Source organism: Panthera onca, chromosome D4 (assembly GCF_046562875.1).
Source record: "Panthera onca isolate mPanOnc1 chromosome D4, mPanOnc1 haplotype 2, whole genome shotgun sequence".
NCBI classification, from domain to species: Eukaryota; Metazoa; Chordata; class Mammalia; order Carnivora; family Felidae; genus Panthera; species Panthera onca.
The window spans coordinates 94,921,718-94,946,280 of NC_138351.1; the positions used below are offsets into that span (position 1 = coordinate 94,921,718).

Here is a 24,563-nt window from a genome sequence, read left to right on the forward strand (position 1 = left end):
ATTCTGGTTATAAAATCATAGATCTTTCTGATGAAGGAATGAGAAAAGAGGTCCCTAAGGAAATCACATTTTGCTCTGGAGCTTGCAGATGTGTGGAAGATGGAAAGATCAGAGGGGAGGAAGGCGACTCAGAACAACGTCCAGGAAAGGAAGCCCCAGGCAAATCCCGGCTTTTCACAAAGTACCACGGAGGAGTCCCTAGAAAAGCCTGTGCCTGGGGCCAGCAGCTATTTGCCAACTGAGAGGACCACACAGTTTCTGTTTTACATTTATGTTTCCTGCAGTTCATTGAGCTGAAAGCATTGGATGCACTCAGAGTGTGGGGATTGTCTGCGAGCACAGGAGCGTTACAGAGGGTCCCCTGGGCAGGAGAGGGCCAGGAATGGGGCGTGCAGAGTCACGTAGCCAGCACGTCGGCCCCGTGAGGGCGGACACGGGGCCGAGTGGGGCAGGCACTGTGCTGAGCTCTGCCTGGGTGCCACCGAGCCCCCTGTGGCGGTGTCAGAGTGAACAGCCAGGCTTGACTTTGGTGGTGGCTCCTGTGAGAACCTCGGGGTCCCCCAGGGGTGGGGACCCTTGAGCGGTGCACACTCTGCCGGGAGAGCAGAGAGCGCTTCCAGGGCAATAAATGTTTCTGCCACCTCTGAGGGTTAAGCCCTGAGTCCAAGTCAGAGAAAGAAAAAGACTCAGACTTTCACTTCCTTGTGTTCCCGAGGAAGAGGTTCGCTAGAGGAGAGGCTCCATAAGTTGTGACGCGTGAGCTCAGCGGGCTGCAGGGCGGTCAGGGCCGCGGGCGCGCCTCGCCACCCGCAGTGAGCACGGGGCGGCCGCCTAGCTTGTCCCCAGTGTGGCCGGCTAGCCGTCGTGGGCTGTCCTGTGGTAGGCCGCTCTCCCTCCCGGCGGTGCCGCACGCTCCCTGTACCACGTTCCGCACGGGCTCTCCGGTTTTCTCCCTCTCGCGTTTGTTTCCAGAACTATGGTGTGTGTGGTGCCCTAGTAAACTTGCTGCGATCGTTGAAAATCGTTTATATCTTGTGTACAGCACAAATGGTTTTTTCTCATATTTGATTTAAAATTTTTATTTTGTAGAGGTTTTCGGGAAGTAAAATTTTAATGCGGTCAAATTTGTCTACTTTTGTCTTTTTCAAATCTTACACAAGTATCGTTCTCTCCTGTGATTGTACTTCTATTCCAAAGTGAATATAATTTTAAAAATTAGATAAAGCACAGTACTCCCAAATGTGATGTTAATAATGTGTTGTGTTTAGGTTGGTCTTATAGCAGATGATTTTTTTATTCAATTTCCAAAATATTCAGTACTGTGCATTACTTTTATAACAAAAATGAAACAACAAAGGAAGTGCCCTCGGCACTCAGACGGGTGCTCTGCCCTCCTCTTGGCGCACTGCGCTGTCTGTCTGTGCAGGAGGAGAACATCTGTCTACACTGGGCTGCGTTCTCTGGCTGCGTGGACATAGCTGAGATCCTGCTGGCCGCCAGGTGTGACCTGCATGCCGTGAACGTGCACGGAGACTCACCCCTGCACATCGCCGCCAGGGAGGACCGCTACGCCTGCGTCCTGTGAGTGGCTCTGCTGCCGTGGCCCCTGCAGGGCTCCCAGGGTGGGCGAGGCCCTCCGAATGGAGCTCCTTCCCCAAGCGGGCAGAGGCGTGAGTCTCCCAGTCTGCGATTGAAGTCAGCATGGTTCCTTCCGGTTCAGGGAGGATCGTTGTGAAAAATCCCCAAATGCTTAGGTCAAATTGTCCGGCACCTCCGGTCTGGGGCGACGGGCCGGCCCTGCTCAGGAGGGGTGGAGGTGCCGGTGCTGCTGCTCGCCACTCGCCAGAGCTGTTCCCCATGTCACTCACACGTGGCTGCAGTTGGGGTCCTAGGGAGCCGCTGTGCTCCCAGTGGGAGCTCAGAGATGAGGGGTTGCCCTGTGGTGGGGGCCGGAGCACCGCGCTGCCGCTCACCGTGCGGTTCTGACTCGCATCAGGCCCTCAGAGCACCTCCCGGCCCCTGACCGTGTCCTCGGCCACCTGGGTGTGCTTTACCCGTTCATCCTTGAGCGTGCTTTTAAATGGGAAAGCCAGGAGACCTCAGATACCGTCCTTAGTTCCTTACACGCTTTTCCTGACGAGAAAACTGAGGTGACTTTTGATTGTAAATGTGGGAGAAGGAGTAATGGAGTGCATTCCTGGTGAGTCAGGCTGATCTTTCTAGAAGCTCTGGTCAGCAAAGCTTAATTTCGAGATGAGTGGTGTACTCTCTATTTTTACTGACTAGAGTCACTTCATAAATCTCATCCTTATGCCTTTAAATTAAGATCTGAATGTTTTGTTGGCTTACATTTTTCCTTTTAGCCTCTTTCTTTCTCGGGATTCAGATGTCACCTTGAAAAACAAAGAGGGAGAGACGCCCCTGCAGTGTGCCAGCCTCAACTCCCAGGTGTGGGACGCTCTGCAGATGAGCCGGGCGTTGCGGGACGCAGCCCCCGACAGGCCTGTCCCGACGGAGAAGACGGTGAGCAGGTGAGGAGGCCGTTCTGGGGCAAATGGTGACACGTGGGGGTTTAAGAGTTTGAAACAAAAGCTTCTCTTCAAGCTGAGGCGTCCCCGGGCCCGAGAGCAAAGTGCCTGGCCCAGCCCTCAGCGGCTGCCCTGTTGGGGCATCACTTGTCACCGCGAAAGGTAACGTCCCCCCTTTCCGGCGGCAGAGACATTGCTCGAGGCTATGAGCGAATCCCCATCCCGTGTGTCAACGCTGTGGACAATGAGCCGTGCCCCAGCAACTATAAATACGTTTCTCAGAACTGCGTGACGTCCCCCATGAACATTGACAGAAACATCACCCATTTGCAGGTCAGCGGTGCTGGCGGGCGGGGGGGGGGGGGCGGCGGGCCTTTGGGGCCCGGGGTCCACGGATGTTTCCCCAAGAAGACCCGGCCCTTACAGCAGTTGTCTTCCACCAAAGAGCTGAAAGGCAGATAAAGATCCTTCCTGGAAACGGACCCTGTATCCTGTGTTGGGTCCCTAGCCCCCAGGGCAGTGCCGAGCATCCCCTGGATGATGGTAGTGATTGGTAGTTTGTGGGCCACGCTAGAGCGAGGAGCCCGTCCTGTGCCTTGAGGGGCCTGGCTCCTGCTGAAGTGAGATGTGTGCCCTCAGGGCTGGACCGTGGCTCGGCACTCTGCCTTTCCCTGTTGGGCAGCGTCTGGCCTCAAGTGCAAGCCTGGCAGGATTTCCTTCACGTGTCCCTGTCTCATGGCCCCGCACGTCTGACCACCCCCTCCTCTTCTCCTTCCTGAAGGCTCTTCTTCCAGAGCCCCTTGTGCAGGCTGGCAGTGTCTTAGAGGCTGGGTGTTCTCTTCTGCCCACGTGCCCTCTTCCTCAGGGCTGCACACCGCCCGGTGTCCCTGAGAATGGAGACGTTAGGGCCAGTCACCTTTCTTCCGCACGGGCGTGGCTTTCAGAAAGCACGTGTCAGGTAGAGGGGTGGTTTTGAGACTCGTGAGGCTGTGAGCAGAGAACAGCTCTCCCGTGTGACGCACGGTCTCCCCACAGTACTGCGTGTGCATTGACGACTGCTCTTCCAGCAACTGTATGTGTGGCCAGCTCAGCATGCGCTGCTGGTACGACAAGGTGAGCCTGCGGCTGGGGCGCGCTGTGCGGTGAGTCCCCTCCGACCCAGGACGGTGCCCAGCCGGGCTGGGGCAGCTGGGGAGATGAGGAGAGGGCTCTGAAGGCCAGCATCCGACATAAGAAACTTAAATGCTCTTGGAGTTGAGAGTTCAGAGGTCATCGGTGGGGGTGGAAGCCAGAGTGTCCTGGGGTGGGGATGAGACACAGGCTTAGAGGGGAGACCATGGCAGACGGTTGTCTCCAAAGTCACCTTGTAAGGAAAGGGGCACGGGCCTGGGGCTGGGGTGCGTGTTCTTAGCGAGGCATGGCTGTGCCGAAGGTGAGCAAGGGCAAGCATTCTGAGGAAAGTTCTCAGTGTTCAGAATGGCCCTGGTGTGTCGCCTGATGGCTTGGCGGGCGACAAGTGGCCAGGTCCCCGTCATGGCTGTGGTCCTGTGGGCTGCAAGGCCGAGAGTGAGCAGTGGTCCAGGGGGCACCGACCCCTTGAAGGAGGCGGAGAGGCCTATGGGCTGGTGGCCTTGCTGAGGCTGAGTGAGTTCAGGGAGAAGGAGGGAGGCCGACCACGGCAGGTGTGGACTCCTGCTTTGATGCTTCCCATCCAAAGCACGAACATGTAACTTTATGCTCTTACCCAGCTACGAAGTTTGACCAGAAACCCTCGTTTTCATAATAAGGTTTTTAGTTTGTAAAACTGTGTTGGTGTCAGTTTATTTAGCATTGAGTGGCGAGCCGTGCTCGGTCCTGACTGCACGTCTGTCCCCAGGACGGCCGGCTCCTGCCGGAGTTCAATATGGCGGAGCCGCCCTTGATCTTTGAGTGCAACCACGCCTGTTCCTGCTGGAGGAGCTGCCGGAACCGCGTCGTGCAGAACGGTCTCAGGTGAGCGTGAGCCCCGGGAGCCCCTCCCTGGGTGCAGGATTTTAAGCCCTTCGGTAGAGTGATGTCAGGTCTGTTTTCCAAGTTTGAAAGTGATTCTGGTTTCTCACGAAGTTCATTGTATTTACGTGTATTCCATACAGACAGGGGCACAGTGTGTTCAAGTGCATCTGCATGTGCACAGTAGAGATGAAGAGGTGCTGTCTCCTCTGAGTCCCGTGTCCTCTGGCCTTTTACAGGCTGGAGTAAATAACATGAGAGTCCTGCTTCCAAGCAGCTCAGTTGTGGGTGAGGCCCACTGAGCTGGGGCTGGGAGACAGGCTTGGTGTGAGCACTGCCTCTGTCTCCCAGTTAACGTGCACACAGCAACTGTTAGGGCCACTACTGTTTTATTTTAATACTCAAGCCATTTCTGAAACATCCCGTGCTGTCTGCGTGTCTCTAACAGCGACAGTGTGATGGTGTTCTGGTACAAAACATTTCAGACCACGTGGGTGCCTTGTTTTTAAGACACTCGGGGTACTCGGTCCAGTGAGGTCTGGCCAGCACCCTTTGCACTGGCCAGGCTCGGACCCGTTACCTGAGCGTCCCCTGGCCGTGAGCCTTTCCTCTGTACACGAGCTTGAGAATTAGAAGACCTCTTTCCGCCCTCTCAGCTGTGAAGGGGATTTATGTATGACATCAGTCTAGTGTCACAGTATCAGCAGCCAGAGAGTGCTTCTGACCAGCCCACACGTCCCTGTCCCCTGTTGACAGGACATCCTCTGGGGGAGGACAGATGTGCCCTTCGTCCCCAGGACCCCTGGACACACCAAGGGGCAGGTGGGTCCCCATGGCCCTGGGCCTGGGAGAGCTCCCCATCTACCCTGAGGGGCATGCCGGGCGTTAGCCCCTTTGCCCGTCATCACAGCCTAGAGGCTTGGCTAGACCTATCCCTGTGTTCAGATGAAGGAATGGGAGGGCGAGGGGCTGTGCTCCATGCGCTGGCATTCGGGCCCAGTTCTGAGGCCATCTTGCACTGACTGAGTGCGCACCGTGGACATCAGTGCGAGAGTCGCTGCTTCTTTGAACGTGAAGCTCTGAGGTGCTCTCCAGTTAAGAAGGCAGTATCTTCCACTCTGTGTGCTGCTGTGGCTGGCAGTGTAATCTGCATGTGAGCTGAGCTTTGGGGAACTTGGCAGTGAGTGGCTGACCCTGTTTTCCAGGGCGAGGCTGCAGCTCTACCGGACACAGAACATGGGCTGGGGCGTGCGGTCCCTGCAGGACATCCCCCTGGGCACCTTCGTCTGCGAGTAAGTGAGTGCCTGGGTCGCCCCAGGGCTGCCGGCTGCCTCTGCCGTTTTGTGGACAGCAGAGCTGTGCCTGGGACTTGCGGGTATCCCTGAAAACCAAGTTCATGTTGTCTCCACCCCTCACCTACCTCCTTGGCTTTCTGCTTGCACTTAGGCTCTTATCAGGTCATGGCTCATTCAAGATGGTACCATTCAGTGGTTTCCAGGGTAGGGTCACTGTGGATCCCTGGTCAGAGAAGGGGTTTCTGTGTCGCCCTTTTCTGGGTCCTGAAGTTAAATCCCAGCTCAGTCCCTGGCAAAATTTTCCAAAATGCTTGGCGACAGTTTAGAGGGCCCCACCATGGCTGCTGTGCAACCCATCCTGCCATCAGGGGCAAGGCAGTGCTGTCTGGTGTTCTCACGCGCGTCTTGCTTCCCGCAGGTATGTGGGAGAGCTCATCTCTGACTCGGAAGCTGATGTTCGGGAAGAAGACTCTTACCTCTTTGATCTTGACAATAAGGTAATGTGTTTGGAGGGGTTGGGGTGTAGAGCAGATTGCAAGTGTGCAGCATGGGAGTGGTAAGGAGGCTCGCTCACACCGGCCCGCTCTGCGCTCAGGAGGCCTCTGGGCTCGTGCAGAGAGTAGTCTGCCTCTCCCGAAGGTGCTGAGCTCGGATGCACCAGCCCTCTGAAGCCCCGCTGCTCATGGGATTAGAGCCCATGGCCGTCAGAGGGCAGGGGGCTCACGGTGACAGGCAAAGTGGGAGCAAGACTTGCGTGAGGCATCAGGGGTTGCATGTGTGTCCCAGCTGCTCTCCTGGTTGTGGGGACAGTAGTTGGACCCTGGTCTTCACTCCAGGATCCAGGCTTCCGGGGACTTTTGGAGGCAACCTCATGCTGTCCTTGCCCTACCCTGGTACCTGTGTTGTTTTCGGTTTGTGACTTTCCTGTTTAAGAACTTACAGAAGCAGTCAGGGTAGAAGTGGGGACATGGGGCTCTCTAGCCAGAGTCCCGAGTAGCTGCCCTGTGGATGAGGACTGAGCCAGGCCCGGACCTTCCTGCCGTGCCCACCCCAGCCCTGCCCTGCAGGTGGCTTTCCGAGAGCCAGGCATGTGAGATCTGTGTTTCACGAAGAGAAACCTACATCCTGGGAGGTTGCAGTGCATGGGCACTGCCCCACACCCCTACCCCAAGACTTCTGGGGCGCCCCAGTGACCCCATCATGTGTGCACGGTGCAGTGAGCCATGCCCCGCCCCCAGATCCTCTTTGTGCTTCTTCCTCGGTCTTGTGCCTTTCCTCATCTGTTGAGCTGTTTGCCTTTTATGGTTTGTAGCAGTTCTTTATGTGTTCTGGGTCAGATGCTCTTTTGGACATTTGTGTGTCGTGGACCTTTTCTGTCTGTGGCTTGTTTAGTTCCTAATGATGCCTTTTAGCGAATGGAAGTGCTTTTTTTTTTGTTTTAGAGAGAGAGAGAGAGAGAGAGAGAGAGAATCCCAAGCAGTCTCTGTGCTGTCAGCGAAGGTCTGACACAGGGCTTGATCCCATGAACCATGAGATCATGACCTGAGCCAAAACCAAAGAGTCGGACACTTGACTGACTGAGCCACCCAAGCTCTCTGGAAGTTATTTTTAGTGCAGTCCAGTTTATCAGCTTCTTCCTACGTATTGTGGGGTTTTGTAACGTCCCAGTAAAGCCAAGGTGTTTTAAAGGGTGATCAAAAGATACACATCTGTGCTATTCCCCAGAAGTTACACTCGGCCTCTACATGTAGGTATATAGTCACTTTACTGTAGGGTTAAGCTTTTTTTTTCCCCCCATATCTGTATCTGCCTGACTTAGGACCATTTGTTGAGAAGATCACCCTTTTCTCCACTGCTCAGTAGTGCAGCTTTTGTCATAACGCAGTGTCCTTGTGTGCCTGGGGCTTCCCTGTGTCCACGACTGTCTTGGCTGGGCTGTGCCACATTAATCATCCTAGTTTACGTCCTCTGATGCTGGGGTCTTTGGGAGTGTCTTGATCTTCTTGGTTTCCTTCAGTTTCTATATAAGTTTTAGAATCAGCTTGACAAGTTCTGCAGAACCCCTGTAGGGATTTCATTAGGGTGGTTTAACCCGTGACCCAGTTAGGGGTCACTGAGGGTCTTGCCACCTTCTTTTCTAGGGTGTATCACTCCACTTGTTTGTCGTCTTCAGTTACCCCCAGTAATGTTTGATGGTGTTCTGTGGTGGGATCCTGTAGATCGTTTGTTGTATTGTTTTATCTAATAGGTTTTTGATCATTTTACTTTGGGGTCAACTTTATTGTAATTAATTTACACGCAGTGAACTTTAAGCATGTGATTTTGTTTTTTACAAATGTGTGTGCAGCCTAATCACCCCCACAGACAAGATCTGGAACATTACCCCAAAGGCACCTGTGCCCCGATATGCCCCCAGCCTGGTTGGCCACAGAGCCACTGTCTGTCTCTGCTGGTGGGTTTGTCCTGCGTTAGAATTTCCTGGAAGTGGAGTCAGAGCGTGTGTTCCTCTCTGTCTGGCTTTTCGTGGGCCACCCGGGTGGTGGCAGATCCTGTGACCCACCAATACCCATGCTGGGTTGTGCTACCACTGTGGATGGACCTGGATGTTTCCAGATTATGCTGTTAGGAGTAAACCTACTGTGAATCTTCATAGACTTGTTTTTTTGTGGGTGTGAGTTTTATTTCCCTGGGTAATTCCTGGGAGTGGGATTATTGCCATCTGGTAAAAGTATACATTTAATAACTTACAAAGAAGGAGCAAGCACTTTCCCAAAGTGGTTGGACCACTGTACGTTTCCACCAGCAGCAAAGGAGAGTTCCAAACACTCATTTTAATTTGGCATTTTCTTGATGATTATTGACAGGAGCATCTTTTCACAGCCAATTGGCCTCCTTATGTCTTCTTTTGTGTGCGAGTTTTTAAAATTTGTTGCCCATCGCTTAATTGGGCTACTTGTTTTCTTACTGGGTTGGAAGGGCTCTTTACAGTTCCTGATTTGTGACCTGTGTCAGACACCTGTATTATCTCCTAGCCTGTGCTTCTTCATTTTCTTTTTCTTTAAAAAAAAAAAAATTATTTCTTTATTTTGAGAGAGTGAAAATACATGCGCGGGTGGCGGAAGGACAGAGAGAACCCAAGACACCGGGCTTGATCTCGTCTCCATCTCCTGGACCCTGGGATCATGACCTGAGCTGAAATCGAGAGTCGGACCCTAACCGACTGATCTACCTAGGTGCCCCTGTGCATCTTCATTTTCTTAATGATGTCTTTCGTAGAACAGAATAGTTTTTTTTATGGTTTAGTGCTTTTTGTGCTGTTAGTAATCTTTGTCTATCACAAGGTTGTGAAGATTTTCTCCTTTTTCTAAAATTTTTATATTTTTAACTTCTAGATCCATGATCTGTCTTGAGTATGTAGTTTCAGATAAGGCTGGAGATTTCTGCTTGTCCGTGTGAATATACAGTTATTCCAGACCAGCCAGCCAGTCAGCCAGCCGGAAAGGCTTCTGCTGGTAGGTCTGTGCCTGAACTGTGTTTTGTTCCTTTGATTTATCTGCTGACCCTCAAAGCTATACCACTGTCTCTTGACTACTGTCAGTTCAGAGTAAATATTGACACCAGGTAGCTCCTTTTTAAAGGTCCTTTTAGTTCTCTGGGGTTCTCTGCATTTCCATGTAAGCTTGAGAAGCCGGGTGTCTGTGCGGAGAGGCTGCTGGGATCTGACTGGGATGATGTCCGGTCTGTTGAACCACTTAGGGGCGTTGGCATCTGAGCAGCATCCAGTGTCCTCGTCCCTGGTGTCTGGGGGTGGAGCCAGACCCCAGCCCCTCCTGGGGGCACCACTCTGGCAGCCCCGTCTCTCCTGCCAGCGGCTGCCCTCGTGGCTCCCGACCTTCCAGTCTTTCATCAGCCTCACCCCACCAGATTGGGCCCCTCAAGATGCTCCCTTCATCCTGCTTCTGTGGCTCATTCATTTTGGTGTGTGAAGGGCTGCGAGTACACCATAGCCTCCAGGGGCCGCTCCAGCTCAGACCTTGTGTCCCCATTAGTGTGGCTGCTCCTGTGTCCGAGGGACCTATGTGCCCACTGCTTGGGCCCTCCCCACCCACGGTCTAAGGTGTCAGCAGACTTTCTGGCTCTGCCTTCAGAATGTTTCCAGGGTCTGACCACCTGTTGCCACGTAGCCTGCCTTCTCCCTGGCATGGACTGTCCCTGGGCTCTGGGTCTGTGCCTAGACCCCAAGGTCTCCCTCTCCTTGCTGTTCTAGAACCTTCTGAACACCCACCTCTCCTGCCCCTGTTTCCAGGAAAGTGCAGGTAGCATATTGGAAGCTATGGGGTCCAGAGACCAGTGGGCAGAGGACCCAACTTTGTGCTCTGTGACTGAGGCGGGGTGGGTGTGGAACCCGCAGCTTGTCCCCAGCACGGGAAAGGGGCTGTTGCATGTCCTGAAGGCTTTGGTCAGGGTCTCCACATGTGACTGGCTCCCAGAATTTTTGTACTCAGTTTTGGCCAGTCATCGTCATTCTTTCCGAAGCTTGAGCTGTCCCTTTCCGTGGCCGTGGAGCCTGTTCACACCAGCCTCGCCTCCTTGGGCTCCATTATGTCTGGCTTCCCTCATTTGCCCTCAGACTTCCCTAAGCTGCCCATGGTCCTTGCAGTGGAGATGATTTTTAGGTACCAAGTCAGGACACCAAGGCGCTCATTGCCACCCGGGTGCCGTTGGCCTTGGTCTAATTTTTTAGAGGACAGAGCTCTAGAATAAAAGTTATGAAAGACGTGTTCACGTCACTATTCCCATTCAGATGTAACATCACTGGGTTTTCCCCACTCCTTTGGTCTTATACTTGTGTCCTCCACAGTAAAGATCCCGGCTCCTAGCGTGTTCGTTTCAGAGGAGCATCCCTAACGTGGCAGCAGCGTGTGTGTGAGGTCTTAGAACATGTCCCGCTGAGGACACGAGCACCAGCCCGCAGCACTTGGCGCGATGGTCTCTCCGTGTGGGTGGGCTCCCAGTTTGCTGTTGTAGGTATGTTTGTGTGTCTCGGTTCATTTTCAATTCCAGATTTTATCTTATTTTTATTTTTATTTTTATTTTTATTTTTATTTTTATTTTTATTTTTATTTCATTTCATTTCATCTCATTTCATCTCATTTCATTTCATTTTTATGTTTATTTACTTTTGAGAGAGAGAGAGCGAGAGAGAGAGAGAGTGTGTGAGTGAGTCAGAGTGTAAGCAGGGAGGAGCAGAGAGAGAGGGAGACAGAATCCGAAGCAGGCTCCGGGCTCCGAGCTGTCAGCCCAGAGCCTGATGTGGGGCTTAAACCCATGAACCATGAGATCATGACCTGAGCCGAAGTCCGACGCTTAACCAACTGAGCCACCCAAGTGCCACATTAAGTGCCAGAATTTTAAAATTTGTTTTTTAGTTATGTAAAATATTTACGTGGTTTAAAAGTAAAGATTGCACGAGGTCATATTCAGAAGTCTTGCGTGTTCTGCGTGCTCCTTTCCTGCCCTCAAGAGTATCCATGTGTGTGTCTCACCTCCTCACGTTTCTGACAGAAAAGGTGGTCCCCCCTCCGTTTTTCTGAGGTGCTGCTGTGGCGTAGAGCTCACCGTGTTCTGAGCACGTGTGGATCCTTCTCCTTCTTTTGGGGACGTTCAGGTTGATTTCAGCCTTGGCTGTTGCGTCTCCTGTCCTGCACACGTGGCACTGTGTGGGGCGTGTGTTGTCCTCACCCAGGTCCCCAAAGCTCTGCTCAGCAGCCAGGCAACTGCAACTGAGAATTTCCATTGCATTCTTTCTTATTATTTCTATTTCTCTGAGATTTTCACTCGGTGAGAAACATACTGTTTTACCTGTGGCGAGGATGCTCTAAGGGAGCTTCTGACATCCTCACGTGTCCGTGCGGCATCTGCTTCACTTCAGGGCTGGACTCCGTTGATTGTCATTTCTCTTCAGAACGCGTCCGCTTCCTCGGTTCTTTGTCTTTGTTCATGCTGACTTGTTGGTGGCTCCAGCGTTCCTGCGACGTGTGTCGTGTGCTCTGTTAAAATTGGCCGGCTGGGCTCGAGTGCGGGCTCTTCCCCTGTTGAGGTGGCGACATCCCTGGCGTCCGTCCTGTCCTGTGCACCCGCCGCTCTGCCGTCGTGGGCTCCGGCTCCTCGCTCCCGATCCTCACAGCTTCTGCTCCCGGTTTCCCCTGCTGCGCAGGGTGGGCTTGCCCGCAGACCTAGTCCGTCACACCCAGAGGCAGAGGCCAGAATCCGTGCCATGGCCATCGTTCTGGACTTCGGCATGTCTTTGGGACCTGCCGGGAGGTGGGATTGCTGAGTCAGGGGCATGTATGCCTTTGGTTTGGCAGAAAAGTTGATGGAGACCACCCGTCTCTGCCACCGTTTTGTCTTCCCTTGACCGCTGAGGGTCCTCTGGCTTCTGGTTAATGCTCTGCCATATGCAGGATGCACACCTGGAAGGTCCCCTTCTCCTTGGTGCCTGTCTGGTTTTCCCTCCCACGCTTTACACTTGGTTCCTGTGGTCACTGCATCACAAGTGCCCAGGGACTCAGCCACACGAGAAGGTCCGTGCTCACTGGCTTCCCCTTGTGGACATTGTGTGACCGGGCTCTCTGCTTGGGGCCCCAGGGGCTGATGGGGGTGTCTGGGGAGAGGTGCCCGCAGTCTGTTTTGTGGGTGTGGCATTCAGCTCCTTGCGTTCTGGGGTCGATGCCCACTTCCTCACCGGCTGTGCCCGGCCACCCACATTCCTTGCCACGTGGCCCCTCTGACTCCAGGCCCTAGCCACCTCTGGCACTCTGGGTTTTTGCAGAGAAAACTGCTTCTTAAAGGGCTCCTGTGGTGAGGTCAGGCCCCCAACCGAGCACCCTTTCTCACTGTCGGCTCAGTATCCCTTCTGCTGCGTGTTGTCATGGGAGGAGTGCTGGGTCAGGGTCGTGGGACTTCTGTCTGTACCACTGGGCTAGCAGGACATGGCAGTGTTCCTGTTCCGTGGCTGTAGCCACCCTTCGGGAGCCACCTGACGGCCCTCGGCCCGAGTGCCGCTTCCTTCCGTCTGTCCGACCTGCCCTGCACGCTCCGAGTCTCCCGGCACCTGCTTGCGATGGGCTCTGCCGCCCCTGTGGTTCCCATCGCCCGCCTCCTTCCTCCTGGTACTGGTGGCGTCAGAGCATCAGATGATCCACGTGTGCCCTGTGCAGCCCGACTGGCCAGGAGGCATATGGAGCAGGCCGCCTCCCCAAGGCACGGAGGCCTCCTGCGTCCCTGCTCTGGGGGCGCACCTCTGCCCACGGTCTGCAGACTCCTGCGCGAGCTCCCCGCTCTCCTTCCCGCCCACTAGGATGGTGAGGTGTACTGCATTGACGCGCGGTTCTACGGGAACGTCAGCCGCTTCATCAACCATCACTGCGAGCCCAACCTGGTGCCCGTGCGCGTGTTTATGTCACACCAGGACCTGCGCTTTCCCAGGATTGCCTTCTTCAGCACCCGCCTGATTGAGGCTGGGGAGCAGCTGGGGTAGGTGCCGTGGTCCCCAGGGGCTGGCCGGGTCTGGGACCTTCCGGGGTGCATCCGTGTGCCACCCAGTGCAGACTTACCCCCGGTGGCCTCCTGTGTCTCCAGACCACTCGCTCGGGCTGGCCTGCCCCCAGGCGGTGTGGGGCCTGGATGCACCCTTAGCTCTGCTGTCTCCCCAGGTTTGACTACGGGGAGCGCTTCTGGGACATCAAAGGCAAGCTGTTCAGCTGCCGATGTGGCTCCCCCAAGTGCCGGCACTCCAGCACGGCCGCGGCGCAGCGGCAGGCCAGCGCCGCCCAGGACGGCCAGGAGAACGGCCTGCCCGACACCAGCTCCTCCACCGCTGACCCCCTATGAGCAGCAGCCGGCCTGGGGCGCCGAGCGTCGGTGCCGTTCACACTGAGGTTGGAGAGGAAGGCGAAACGCACACAACACCCGAGGGCTCCGACCTGGGGCTGGAGGGACCTGGGCCGTGGCTGCGAGGCCCCAGCGTGGCTGCCTCCGGGCTGGGGGCGGGCGCTTTGGAACACTCTGGGAATCCGCGCTGGCGTGACCTTGTGAGTTTCTGATGATGGTTTTGTCGTTTCCACGTTTCCCGTTCCCCCTCAACTCCCCTGGTTCCTGTTCCACCGTGGGGCTTGTTGGCAAAGCCCGGTCAGCCCAGGCTCCCTGCGTGGCACCTGCCGAAGACACCATCACCCTCGAGCTGCTCCGTTAGACCTGCCTGCACGAGGCCTGCGTGGCTGGTGCCAGTTCTGGGCACCGCGCAGATGCCGTCCCCACCTCGACCTAGGAGAGGTCAGGGCCAAGCCGTCACTGACTTTGGAGAAAACGTTTGTTTGCTTTTTAAAGAAGTCCTATATCTAGTCCTATATATCAGACCTCTAATGCATTTCTTTCTGAGGAAGCGGTCTGGCGGGTGCAGGAGGGCCATGGCCCGAGGAGGACCCCGCACCGGCCCCGCCAGCGCAGCAATGCTGGCGCCTTCTGTTGATTTTTAAACCACATGCTATGATGAATAAACTGATTTATTTTCTACCGTTATTGAACATTAGGACAAATAAAAACACAAAACACAGACAACGGTGCTGATTCTGGTGTGGTTTCTACTCACCATGTGAAAATAAACTATCAACTGTATAAAGAGAACAAAGTGATTTTAGAATAAAATGCAGGAAAAAACTTTTTTTAAAACGTTAGTCTTGTCGTGGAATAAATTTGCCATCACCTTTTGTGTGACGGCCTGCCAGGTCATATACTTTTTTTTGGCATATACTTTTTTAAATACTGTAATTAGTGCAGTAGCAGTGGGGTTTTTGTGCGGCTCTTCTAAAACATTCATGATGCAGTCATGTTTATTTTTTTCTGTTAAAATGTTTTTGACAGTTTTAAGAGCAGTCTTTTGGCTCAGACCATTTCTTGTTCTGTTTTCAATGAAATCAATAAAAAAAAAAGAAGTACTTTAAAGGAGGTTTTTATTATGATGCCATGTTTCAGCTGGTTTCTGCCAAACACCCGTGCTCCCTCTGGGGTGCTCGCGGGCTCACACGCGGCCCGGGTCCGAGCAGGCGGCACACACCTTCCTTGTCAGCACAGCCTGTCTCTGAAGAGGACGCTACCTGCATCCGCCCCAGGCAGACAAGTGCAGAGTGTGTGTGCATGCCTGTGTGTGTGCGTGCCTTTGTACGACCAGCACCAGGCACTGAGGCCCAGGTATCTTTCTGGAGGCTGATGGGCGTAAGCACCAGGTAAGTGCCCAGAATCCCTAATCAGATCTGCATTTGAGCGCGATGAGACTGGAGCCGTTTCTTCCTGCCAGCCAGCCACGGCCTCTGCCCCTCAGCAGGAGCCCTGTGTCCTGTGCAGGGCTGGCCTTCACCCGGGCACCTGTAAACTCAACAAGAAATAGCTTGAGTGTTTGGGTTTTTTAATACGTGGAAGTCATCCAGTTAGACACTTTCAGACATTTATCTGGAAGAGTAACCGCTCTCCTGCACATTGTGAATAGCCCAGGTAGGATGCCTTCCCTTGGGGCCCTTGGTCCAGCCGTGTCACCACCAGGAAGGTGACTACAGGCCTGGGTGTACGTGAGCACCCGTGACCCAAGTGGGACAGAGATGGTGCTGATCCTATAGAAAGACGACGCCCCTTCTTCCAGGAGGGCTTGGGTTGGCTCCCCAGGCTTGTCTTTCTCCTCTGGGTGGTGCCTTGAGCGGGGGCTGGGCTGGGGCAGTGGCCCGGGAGGGTTCGGGACAGTGGGCCCACAGGAGGCCTCATCCCAGAGGCAGTGGGGGGGAGGGGAGGGGCAGGGGGTCCACCTGGAGCTTGGATTTCAGGCCTCGTGGACCCCACCAACCTTTTGTGGCCCTTGCCCCAGCACAGTCCTCACCCCCTTGGGTTCTAAGCTCCTTACCTTGCAGTCAGCTAAGGTCGTTTGCACTTTGGTGATTGTCCTGTGCACCGGGTTAGATGCTGGGTGTGCAGAGGTATCTGTCGAGTCAGGATCCAGTCTTGTCGAAAACTGCTGCTGTGTTAGGGAGGCCTGTGGGGTGAGTAGACCCCACCACCCTCCCACCCACCAGACCCCATGACAGCAAGTCCTGACCATCTAAAAGGAGCGTACAGGGAGCCTGGGTGGCTCAGTCGGTTAAGCACCTGACTTTGGCTCAGTTAGTGATCTCGCGGTTTGTGGATTTGAGCCCCATGTCGGGCTCTGTGCTGACAGCTCAGAGCCTGGAGCCTGCTTCAGATTCTGTGTCTCCCTTTCTCTCTGCCCCTCTCCTGTTCATGCTCTGTCTCTCTCAAAAATAAACATTAAATAAAATGAGCCTGCACAGGGCGGCTTGGCTTTGGGGAGCCTAAAGTTTGTGCCCTGGGCTGCTGTTTCCTGCTTGGTCCTAGAGACTCCCATCAGCATCCGCTGTGGCTGTCCCTAAACCAGTTGTGGGCAGGGCTCAGGGTTGGGCCCAGAGAGGCTTGTGGGGTCTCTGCGCCAGCAGGGTACAATCTGTAAGCGTGGGTGTGGGCATGTGGCTCGGGGGGGTGTGGTGGGGTGGGTAGTTCTCTCTGGAGAAGTCCTCCTTGTCATTGCCAAAATCAAAACAGCACATGAGAACTAGAGAGAAACCGAGAAACCCGCCAGAAACGCCTTTTCTCAGCCTCCCTGCCTGCTTCAGGGAGCACACCATGCCCTCCCCTCGGCTGTGTCCTGTCTGTGACTCCTCTGGGGACCACACCGCGGTTAGGTCCTTGCTGACGTACGCATGGATGTTTCCAGTCTCCACCAGGGACTGTGGCGCTTGTGTGCCACCCTTCACTCCGCTGGTGTTCTCTTAGAGAAGGGGTCAGAGGGCGTCCCTGGTGTCCACTTGGGAAGTGATCCGCAAAACCCCAGCCTTTACCTCCACCAAGAGGGCATGTTTTCACACACCTTGCATGCACCATTGTCCTACTTCCTACTTTTTCTAATTATCCAGAGCAACGTGATGCCTCAAAGCATTACATTTTGCACTTACTTGGTTGTTGCAGACCGGTTTTTCCTCTTGTGTGTACTACCTTGGTGAAAATTTCATTGTGGTGTTCGTATTTCCCTTACCGATTTGTGTGAACTCTATACATCGTAGCTTTGTACCCATGCTGAACGTAAGTTTAAGTTTAGCTCTGGAATCTAGGTGGGATTTACTTGGTGTCTGGTATGAATTGAAGATTCTAAGAATTGAGGGATGGTTTTCACATGGTGAAGTGCATGCGTCTTGTTTGTACAGCACAGCGGGTTTTGACAGACCGCTTTCCCCACGTAACCCTTCCCTCCCCAGAGAATAGGCCTTTCCCGTCACCTGGCAAGTTTCTGTGTTCTTCCCAGCTGGTTCCCACTTCCGAGAGGCATTTCCTGTTCAGGTTTCTTTCACCATAGATTGGATTGGTTTTTTTCCATTGCAGAACTTCATGTGAATGGATCCATGCAGCATATGACTCTTTTTTCTAGCTTCTCTTGCTCAGTTTTTTTTGTTTGTTTTTTTTTTTTTTTTTTTTTTTTGCTCGCACTTTGTAAAGCGTCAGTTTATTGCTGAAGAGAATTCCGTGGTAAGGATATGCCAGGTTTGTTTACCTCTTCCCCATCGTATGTACATTTGTATTTCCAGTTTGGAGCTATTATCAGGAAAGCACCTGTGAACATTCTCTTACAGTCTGTTGTGTGAATGTTTTTGTTGTGCAGGGAAAATCCCTGGACACGGACTTGCTGCGCGAGGCGGTCAGCGCATGTTCCGTTGTGGCTGTGCTATTCTACTCACCGTCGCGTGTGAGAGCGCTCTGCTGGTGTCCCCCGCTAGTACCAAGTGCACCTATTCTCGGGGGGGGGAGGTGGTGGCACGTGGCATTCATCTGCATCCCCACTGATGATGAGCACCTTTTCAGATGCGTGTTGTCCGTGCAAAGTGTTCAGTCTTTTGTGTGTTTTTTAATTGGACCATCTTTCCATTGTTGAGCGTAGGAGTCCTTTGTGTATTCTAGGTACGAGTCCTTTCTTTGTCAGACAGAAGTATTTAAGTGTTTCCCCTCAGTCTGTTATTTTGTGTTCATTTTCTTCAGAGCAGAAGTTTACAGATTGGGGCAAGTCCGGTCTCTATTCTGGGGGCATTTTCTCTGTCCGCAGGCATCATATCATTGCCCATTCCAAGGTTGAGAAGATCATTTCCCATTTGCTTCTAAATCCTTACGATTTTAGACTTTATGCTTTGGTGTGTGATCCATCTCAAACTGATGCTTGAGCATAGAGGGAGGTAGAGATCAAGCCTCATCTTCCCCAGTGTGGGCATTTGCTGATTTTTAGAAAGACTTAAAGATTCTCCCATTGAGTTGCATTGGCTCCTTGGTAGAACATTAGTTGGCACATGCGTGTGGACTCTATTTATGAACTCTCATTCCTTTGGTTATTTGCCTGTCTTTCTGTCTTTATTCCTGTAGCTTCATTTTAAGTATCAAAATCACCTGTGGTCTACATACTCCAAATTGTTTTTATTCTGAAACATCATATAAATTCCTATCAAAAAAAAAAAAAAGCTGGGTGGATTTTTTTTTAACTTTTAAAATCAACTTTACTGAGATATACTTCACATCATAAAATGTACTCAAGGGTTCCATGAATTTTGACAAGTGTATGTACTCCTATAACTATCACCATCACAATCAAGATGTAAAGAATGTCTCATTATCCCCCAAAACATTGCCGGTGCCTCTTTGCAGTCAACCCCACCCTGCCCCAGGAGATGCTGATCTGCCTGGGTCAGTATAGATGAATGGTTTCTGTTCTAGAATTTTTTATAATTGGAACAATACAGCATGTACTTCGTTATCTCCCCATTTAAAACTATGTGTTAGGCCAGGGAAGCCAGATAGAATCGCAAACTCACAAGAAAGATGCAGGACAGGGCAAAGAGCTTTTTCTTTCTCTGAACCATTTGAAAATAGCTGGCTTGATGCTCCAGTGTCCCTACAAGGGCAGTCTCCTGTGTGACGACACCAGGATGGCGCTGCTCTCTCCCCGTAGCCCGGATCTTACACTTAACTGAGAGCCTCACAGAATAATTCATGATCTTGTCATACATTTTACTGTCTATACACCAAGACCTTGTTACTACTTTTGCTTTAATTAGCCATTTATTATTCTTTTGATTTGTAGCTTGTGTACTCATTTTTTCACTGGTTTCGTTTTTTTGTTTTTTTTTTCCCTTGTAATGGCGTGCTTGTTTTGTTGTGCTTTGCTTTATTGTGCTTTGCAGATACTGTGTTTCTTACAGATTGAAGTTTTGAGGCATCCCTGCATCGAGTGAGACTGCCGGCACCGTTTTTCCGACAGCATCTGCTCACTTCTTGTCTCTGTGTCACATTTGGTAATTCTTGCAGTATTTCACAATTTTTCATTATTATTATATTTGTTACGGTGATCTGTGATCAGTGACCTTTGGTGTTATGACTAATTGTTTTGGGGCACGTGAACCGTGCCACGTAAGATGGTGTGAACTTGATCGATACGTGTTGTGTGTGTTCCGACCGCTCTGTTGAACGGCTGCTCCCCCGTCTCTTCCCCCGCCACCCTCAGACCGTCCCATTCCCTGAGACACAACAGTACTGAAATCGGGCCAGTTAATAACCCCACCACGGCATCTTTGTGTCCAAGGGAAAGGAAGAGCTGCACATCTCTCACTTGAAATCAGAAGCAAGAATGATTCAGCTCAGTGAGGAAGGCACGTCGACAGGCCGAAAGGTGGGCCTCTTGCACCAAACGTCAGCCAAGCTGTGAATGCAAAGGGAAAGTTCCTGAAGAACGTTAAAAGCGCTCCTCCAGTGAGCACATGGATGATAAGAAAGGTAACCTCCTCACTGCTGATGTGGAAGAATGTGTCCGTCGCCTGAACACGAAGATCGACCAGCCACGACGTTCCTTTCGGCCGGAGCCTCACCCAGAGAGAGTCCCTGACTCTTCAGTTCTGCGAAGGCTGAGGTGAGGAAGCTGTGGAAAAGAAGTCTGAAGAGAGCAGAAGTTGGTTGATGAGATTTCAGGGAGACGCTGTCTCCAGAAGACGACCGCACGGTGGGGGCGGCAGGTGCTGATGTGGAAGCTGCAGCAGGTTCTCCACAAGACGGGGCCAAGACCATCAGTGAGGGTGGCTGCACGAAACATTTGCAAGGTAGACAAAACAGCCTTCTGTTGGGAGGAGACGCCATCCAGGACTTTAACAGTGAGAGAGAAGTCAGCGCCTGGCTTCAAAGGCTGACTCTCGTTAGAGGCTCAAGTACCTGGTGACTTGAAATTGAGACCAGTGTTCATGAACATTCTGAGAATCCTGGGCCCTTGAGAATTGTGCTCCATCAACTGCACCTGTGCTCTGTAAACAGGACAGACAAAGCCTGGATGACAGCACATGCGTGGTTTGCTGTATATTTTAAGCTCCTGTTGAGACTTACTGCTCTGGATAAAGGATTCCTTTCAAAATATTACTGCCCAGTGACAGCTCACTGGTCACCTAAGAGCTCTGATGGAGATGGACAATGAGATCAATGTTGTTTTCGTGCCTGCTAACATAACATCCATTTCTACTTCCAAGTCTTATTGTTTTTTTAATGTTTATTTATTTTAAGGGGGAAAGGGGCAGAGAGAAGAGAGGGAGAGAGAGAATCCCAAGCAGACCCTGCACTGCCAGCACAGAGCCCGATGCGGGGCTCACAAACCATGAGATGATGACCTGAGCCGAAATCAAGAGTCGGGTGCTCAATCGGCTGAGCCGCCCAGGCGTCCCCCAAGTCTTATTATTTAAGAAATATATTGTGTAAGGCTGCCGCTGCCATATTGATTCTTCTGACAGATCTGAGCAAAGTAAATTGAAACCGCCTGGAAAGGATTCATCATTTTAGATGCCATTAAGAACACTCCTAATTCATGGGAAGAGGCCAAAATGTCAGTATTAACAAGAATTTGGAAGAAACTGACTTTGAGGGGTTCAGCCTTCAGGAGAGGACGTAGGTACAGGTGTGGTGGCAACAGCAAGAAAACTAGGATTTGAAGAGCCTAAAGATGCTGGCATCTCAGGATAAAACTTTAATGGATGAGGAGTTGCTTCTTATTGAGGAGCAAAGAAAGTGGTTTCTTGAGGTAGAATCTACTCCTGGTGAACACGCTGTGAAAAGTGTTGGAATGACACAGCCTAGTTGTAAAGCAGCTTCAGGGTTGGTAGGACAGACTCCGGTTTTCAAAGTTCTCCTGTGGGTAAAATGCTGTCACAAAGAGCCCAGGGGCTCAGTCAGTTAAGAATCCAACTCTTGGGGGGCGCCTGGGTGGCTCAGTCGGCTGGGCGTCCGACTTTGGCTTAGATCATGATCTCGCAGTTTGTGAATTCGAGCCCCGTGTCCGGCTCTGTGCTGATAGCTTGGAGCCTGGAGCCTGCTTCAGATTCTGTGTCTCCTCCTCTCTCTGCCCCTCCCATGCTCATGTTCTGTCTCTTTCTGTCTCTCAATAATAAATAAGCGTTAAAAAAAAAAAATTCAACTCTTGGTTTCGGCTCAGGCTGTGATCTCGCGGTTTGTGAGTTTGAGCCCCACGTCAGGCTCTGTTCTGATGGTACAGAGACTACTTGGGATTTTCTGTCTCCTTCTCTCCCTTCCCCTCCCCTGCTCACGCACTCCCTCTCTCTTCTCTCAAAATCAGTAAAATAAACTTTAAAAAAATGGCCATCACAGAATGCTACAGAGAAATCATCTGTGAAAGGAAGAATTGATGGGGAAAGCTTCATTATCATCTTATTTTAGGAAATTTCCACAGCCACCCCTGCTTTCAACAATCACCACCCTGATCAGTCAGCAGCCACCAACATGGAGGCAAGACCTCCACCAGCAAGAAGATTCTGGCTCGCTTAAAGCTGAGTTGATGGTTAGTATTTTCTAGCTATTAAATACTTCTTAGTTAAGGTATGTGCATGGATTTTTTTTTTTAAGATATAATGCTGTTGTACTTAAGCCACAGTATAGTGTAAACGTAACCTTCATATGTACTGTGAAACCAAAAAATTCGTTTGACTCTATTGTGATATTTACTGTGGTCTGGAACCCAACCCTTATCATCTCTGAGGTGTGCCTTTTCCAGTTAGTCTGTCATGGCCAGAAGCGAAAGAATACTAGAATTTTATCTTCCTCCAAACTGAAAGCCAGTGATCTCAAAAGCATTTATTGACTAACCTTTCCATTCCCACAAACCATAAATCTCATTTATTAGATTGTGTGCACGCACACACACACAACCCTTTTCATTGTGCTGTGCTGTCCCATTGGTTTAATTCCTTTCAGACAAGCATCCTATTTCCTTATGTTTTCAAATAGAAAAAATCCATTGTAAATACAATACAGGAAAAAAAGTTAAAAGTCCACTTACTCCCAACGTCTTCCTCACGATGAACACTTTCGTGAATATTCTTCCAAACATTTGTATAAAAACTTATTGAGGTGCCTGGGTGGCTCAGTCCATTGAGTGTCTGACTTTGGCTCAGGTCATGATCCCGCAGTTTGTGAGTTCAAGCCCTGCATCAGGCTCTCTGCTGTCAGCACGGAGCCCACTTCAGATCCTTGGTGGCCCTCTTTCTGCACCCCCTCCTCTGAAAAGTAAATAAACATCTAAAAATATATATACTGATAAAAAGAACAGTACGTAACATTTCCGGAGCTCTTGCTGTTGGTTTGACACAGTGCTTCCTGTGTCCAGACACTTGTAAGTGCTTCACAAACACGATCGTCTAAATCTCAGGATAACTGTATGCTGGGGACTGCCCTCTCCTTAACAGAAGATGGAACAGAGATGTCAAAGACCATGCCCGTGGCCACACAGCTAAACATGGCGGAGCCACGACTAACCCACAGTCCGACTCCAGAGCCCACACCTCCCACGTGGTCTCTTGCTCCCAAATGACCCCGCTCGGTGCCGTTAAACTTCCAAGCCTCTGCCCACCTGGGACCACCTTGTCTAATTCCAGGTTCTTTCATGATGTTTGCCTTTCTCTGTGAAGCAACTTTTCATGTCCTTTGCCAATTTTCAGTGAAATGGTTAAATCTTTTTATTGATCTGAAAGAGCTCTTTGGATAGCAAGAAGATTCATCCCTTGTCTTCTACATCAATAGTATTTCCCAAATGTGCCGATTTGCTTTGTGATGGGTTATTTAAATATATGTATTAGCTTTTGAGTGCTTTTTTTGCTTCTGCCTAACAAGACTTTCAAATTCTTCTGTAATGCAGTCAGGTAGTTTTTTCCTGTAAGTTGGTAGTTTTCAGCCCCTGGCTGTGTGGTGTCGTCCACGGGTGAGCCCACTGAGCAGCTGTGCAGAGGCTTCTGGACTTGGTGTCACATTCAACCCCTCTGCAGTTCGAGGTTATGACACCCTTGCTGCTCTCCCAGGGAGGTTACTTCACATTTGCACCATTTCTAGAACTTCTTTTCTTTTATTTATTAAAAAAATTTTTTTTAACCTTTATTTATTTTTAAGAGACAGAGCATAAGCAGGAGAGGGACAGAGAGAGAGGGAGACACAGAATCGGAAGCAGGCTCTAGGCTCTGAGCTGTCAGCACGGAGCCCGATGCGGGGCTCGAACTCACAAATGGTGAGATCATGACCTGAGCCAAAGTCAGATGCTCAACCTACTGAGCCACCCAGGGGCCCCTAGAATTTCTTTTAAAGGGTATAGAAACTGCACAGTCTGCTTGGTGTTATTTTATAGTATATTTTTGTATTGTTAGGACTGTTCATTTATTGTTCTTTTGTGTTCTCTTTCTCATGATTTTATTTGTTTGCTCTTCTAGATAAGCTTTGTTACTTTTTTTTAATTAAAAAAATGTTTTTTAACGTTTACTTATTTTTGAGAGAGAGAGACAGAGTGTGAGCAGGGAAGGGGCAGAGAGAGAGAGGGAGACACAGACTCTGAAGCGGGCTGCAGGCTCTGAGCCGTCAGCACAGAGCCGGACCACGGGGCTTGAACCCACCAACCGTGAGATCATGACCCTGAGCCGAAGTCCAACGCTGAATCGACTGAGCCATCAGGCGGCCCCGCTTGTTACAGATTTGTCAACTTCCATCTGTCTTTATAAAGAAAACCATTTCTCTGGGGAAAATGTCCAGAAACAAATAGATTCCTAGGTATGAAAGTCAAGAGAGAAATCAATACAGATGTGGTAACTACCAGGATAGAGCAGTGGTTCTCAGCTGGGGTGACTTTGCTCTCCAAGGGGACATTTGCAAGATCTGGAGACGGACCTGGTTGTCACAGATGAGAAATACTGTGACATTTTCTAGCATCTAGCAGGGATGCTGTCGAACACCCTACAATGCATGGGAAAGAATCCCGTGCCTCCAAATGTCTGTGGTGTCCAGGTGGATCAACCCAGTGATGGAGAAACTAATTGAAAGGGTCAGGGTGGGTGAGAGGAAAGGCAGTGGGAGCGTCCAGCGCAGGCCAGTAGGAGCCCAGGAGTCACCAGTCGGGCAGTGAGGGCTGGAGAGAAGGAGGGCCAGCTGTAGCTCTCCTAGGCTTGTCAGGGAGCTTGGATTTTTGAAAGTCACAGGGAGAGTGACGTGGTTGGAACTGTGCCTTGGAAAAACTGCTCTGGCTGCTGAGGAGAAGGGACGGGGAGTAGCCATCCGTGCTGGGTCAGGGCAGAGAGAAGGGAGGGACCAGGAG

General features: G+C 51.5%; 1 protein-coding gene across 9 annotated transcripts in view; it reads left to right on the forward strand.

Annotated features, from left to right (window-relative positions):
• Positions 1-14,815, forward strand: part of EHMT1 (euchromatic histone lysine methyltransferase 1) — a 153,111-nt gene extending 138,296 nt beyond the window's left edge. For all 9 annotated transcript variants that reach the window (XM_060608063.2, XM_060608064.2, XM_060608067.2 and 6 more), the window contains 9 exons: positions 1,427-1,581; positions 2,364-2,531; positions 2,717-2,861; positions 3,564-3,641; positions 4,405-4,520; positions 5,723-5,809; positions 6,231-6,309; positions 13,173-13,348; positions 13,528-14,815. In XM_060608063.2, coding sequence (XP_060464046.1) covers positions 1,427-1,581; positions 2,364-2,531; positions 2,717-2,861; positions 3,564-3,641; positions 4,405-4,520; positions 5,723-5,809; positions 6,231-6,309; positions 13,173-13,348; positions 13,528-13,705 — 1,182 coding nt within the window. In that variant the 3' untranslated portion in view covers positions 13,706-14,815. The remainder of the gene's footprint in view (positions 1-1,426; positions 1,582-2,363; positions 2,532-2,716; positions 2,862-3,563; positions 3,642-4,404; positions 4,521-5,722; positions 5,810-6,230; positions 6,310-13,172; positions 13,349-13,527) is intronic.
• Positions 14,816-24,563: the final 9,748 nt, after the last annotated feature.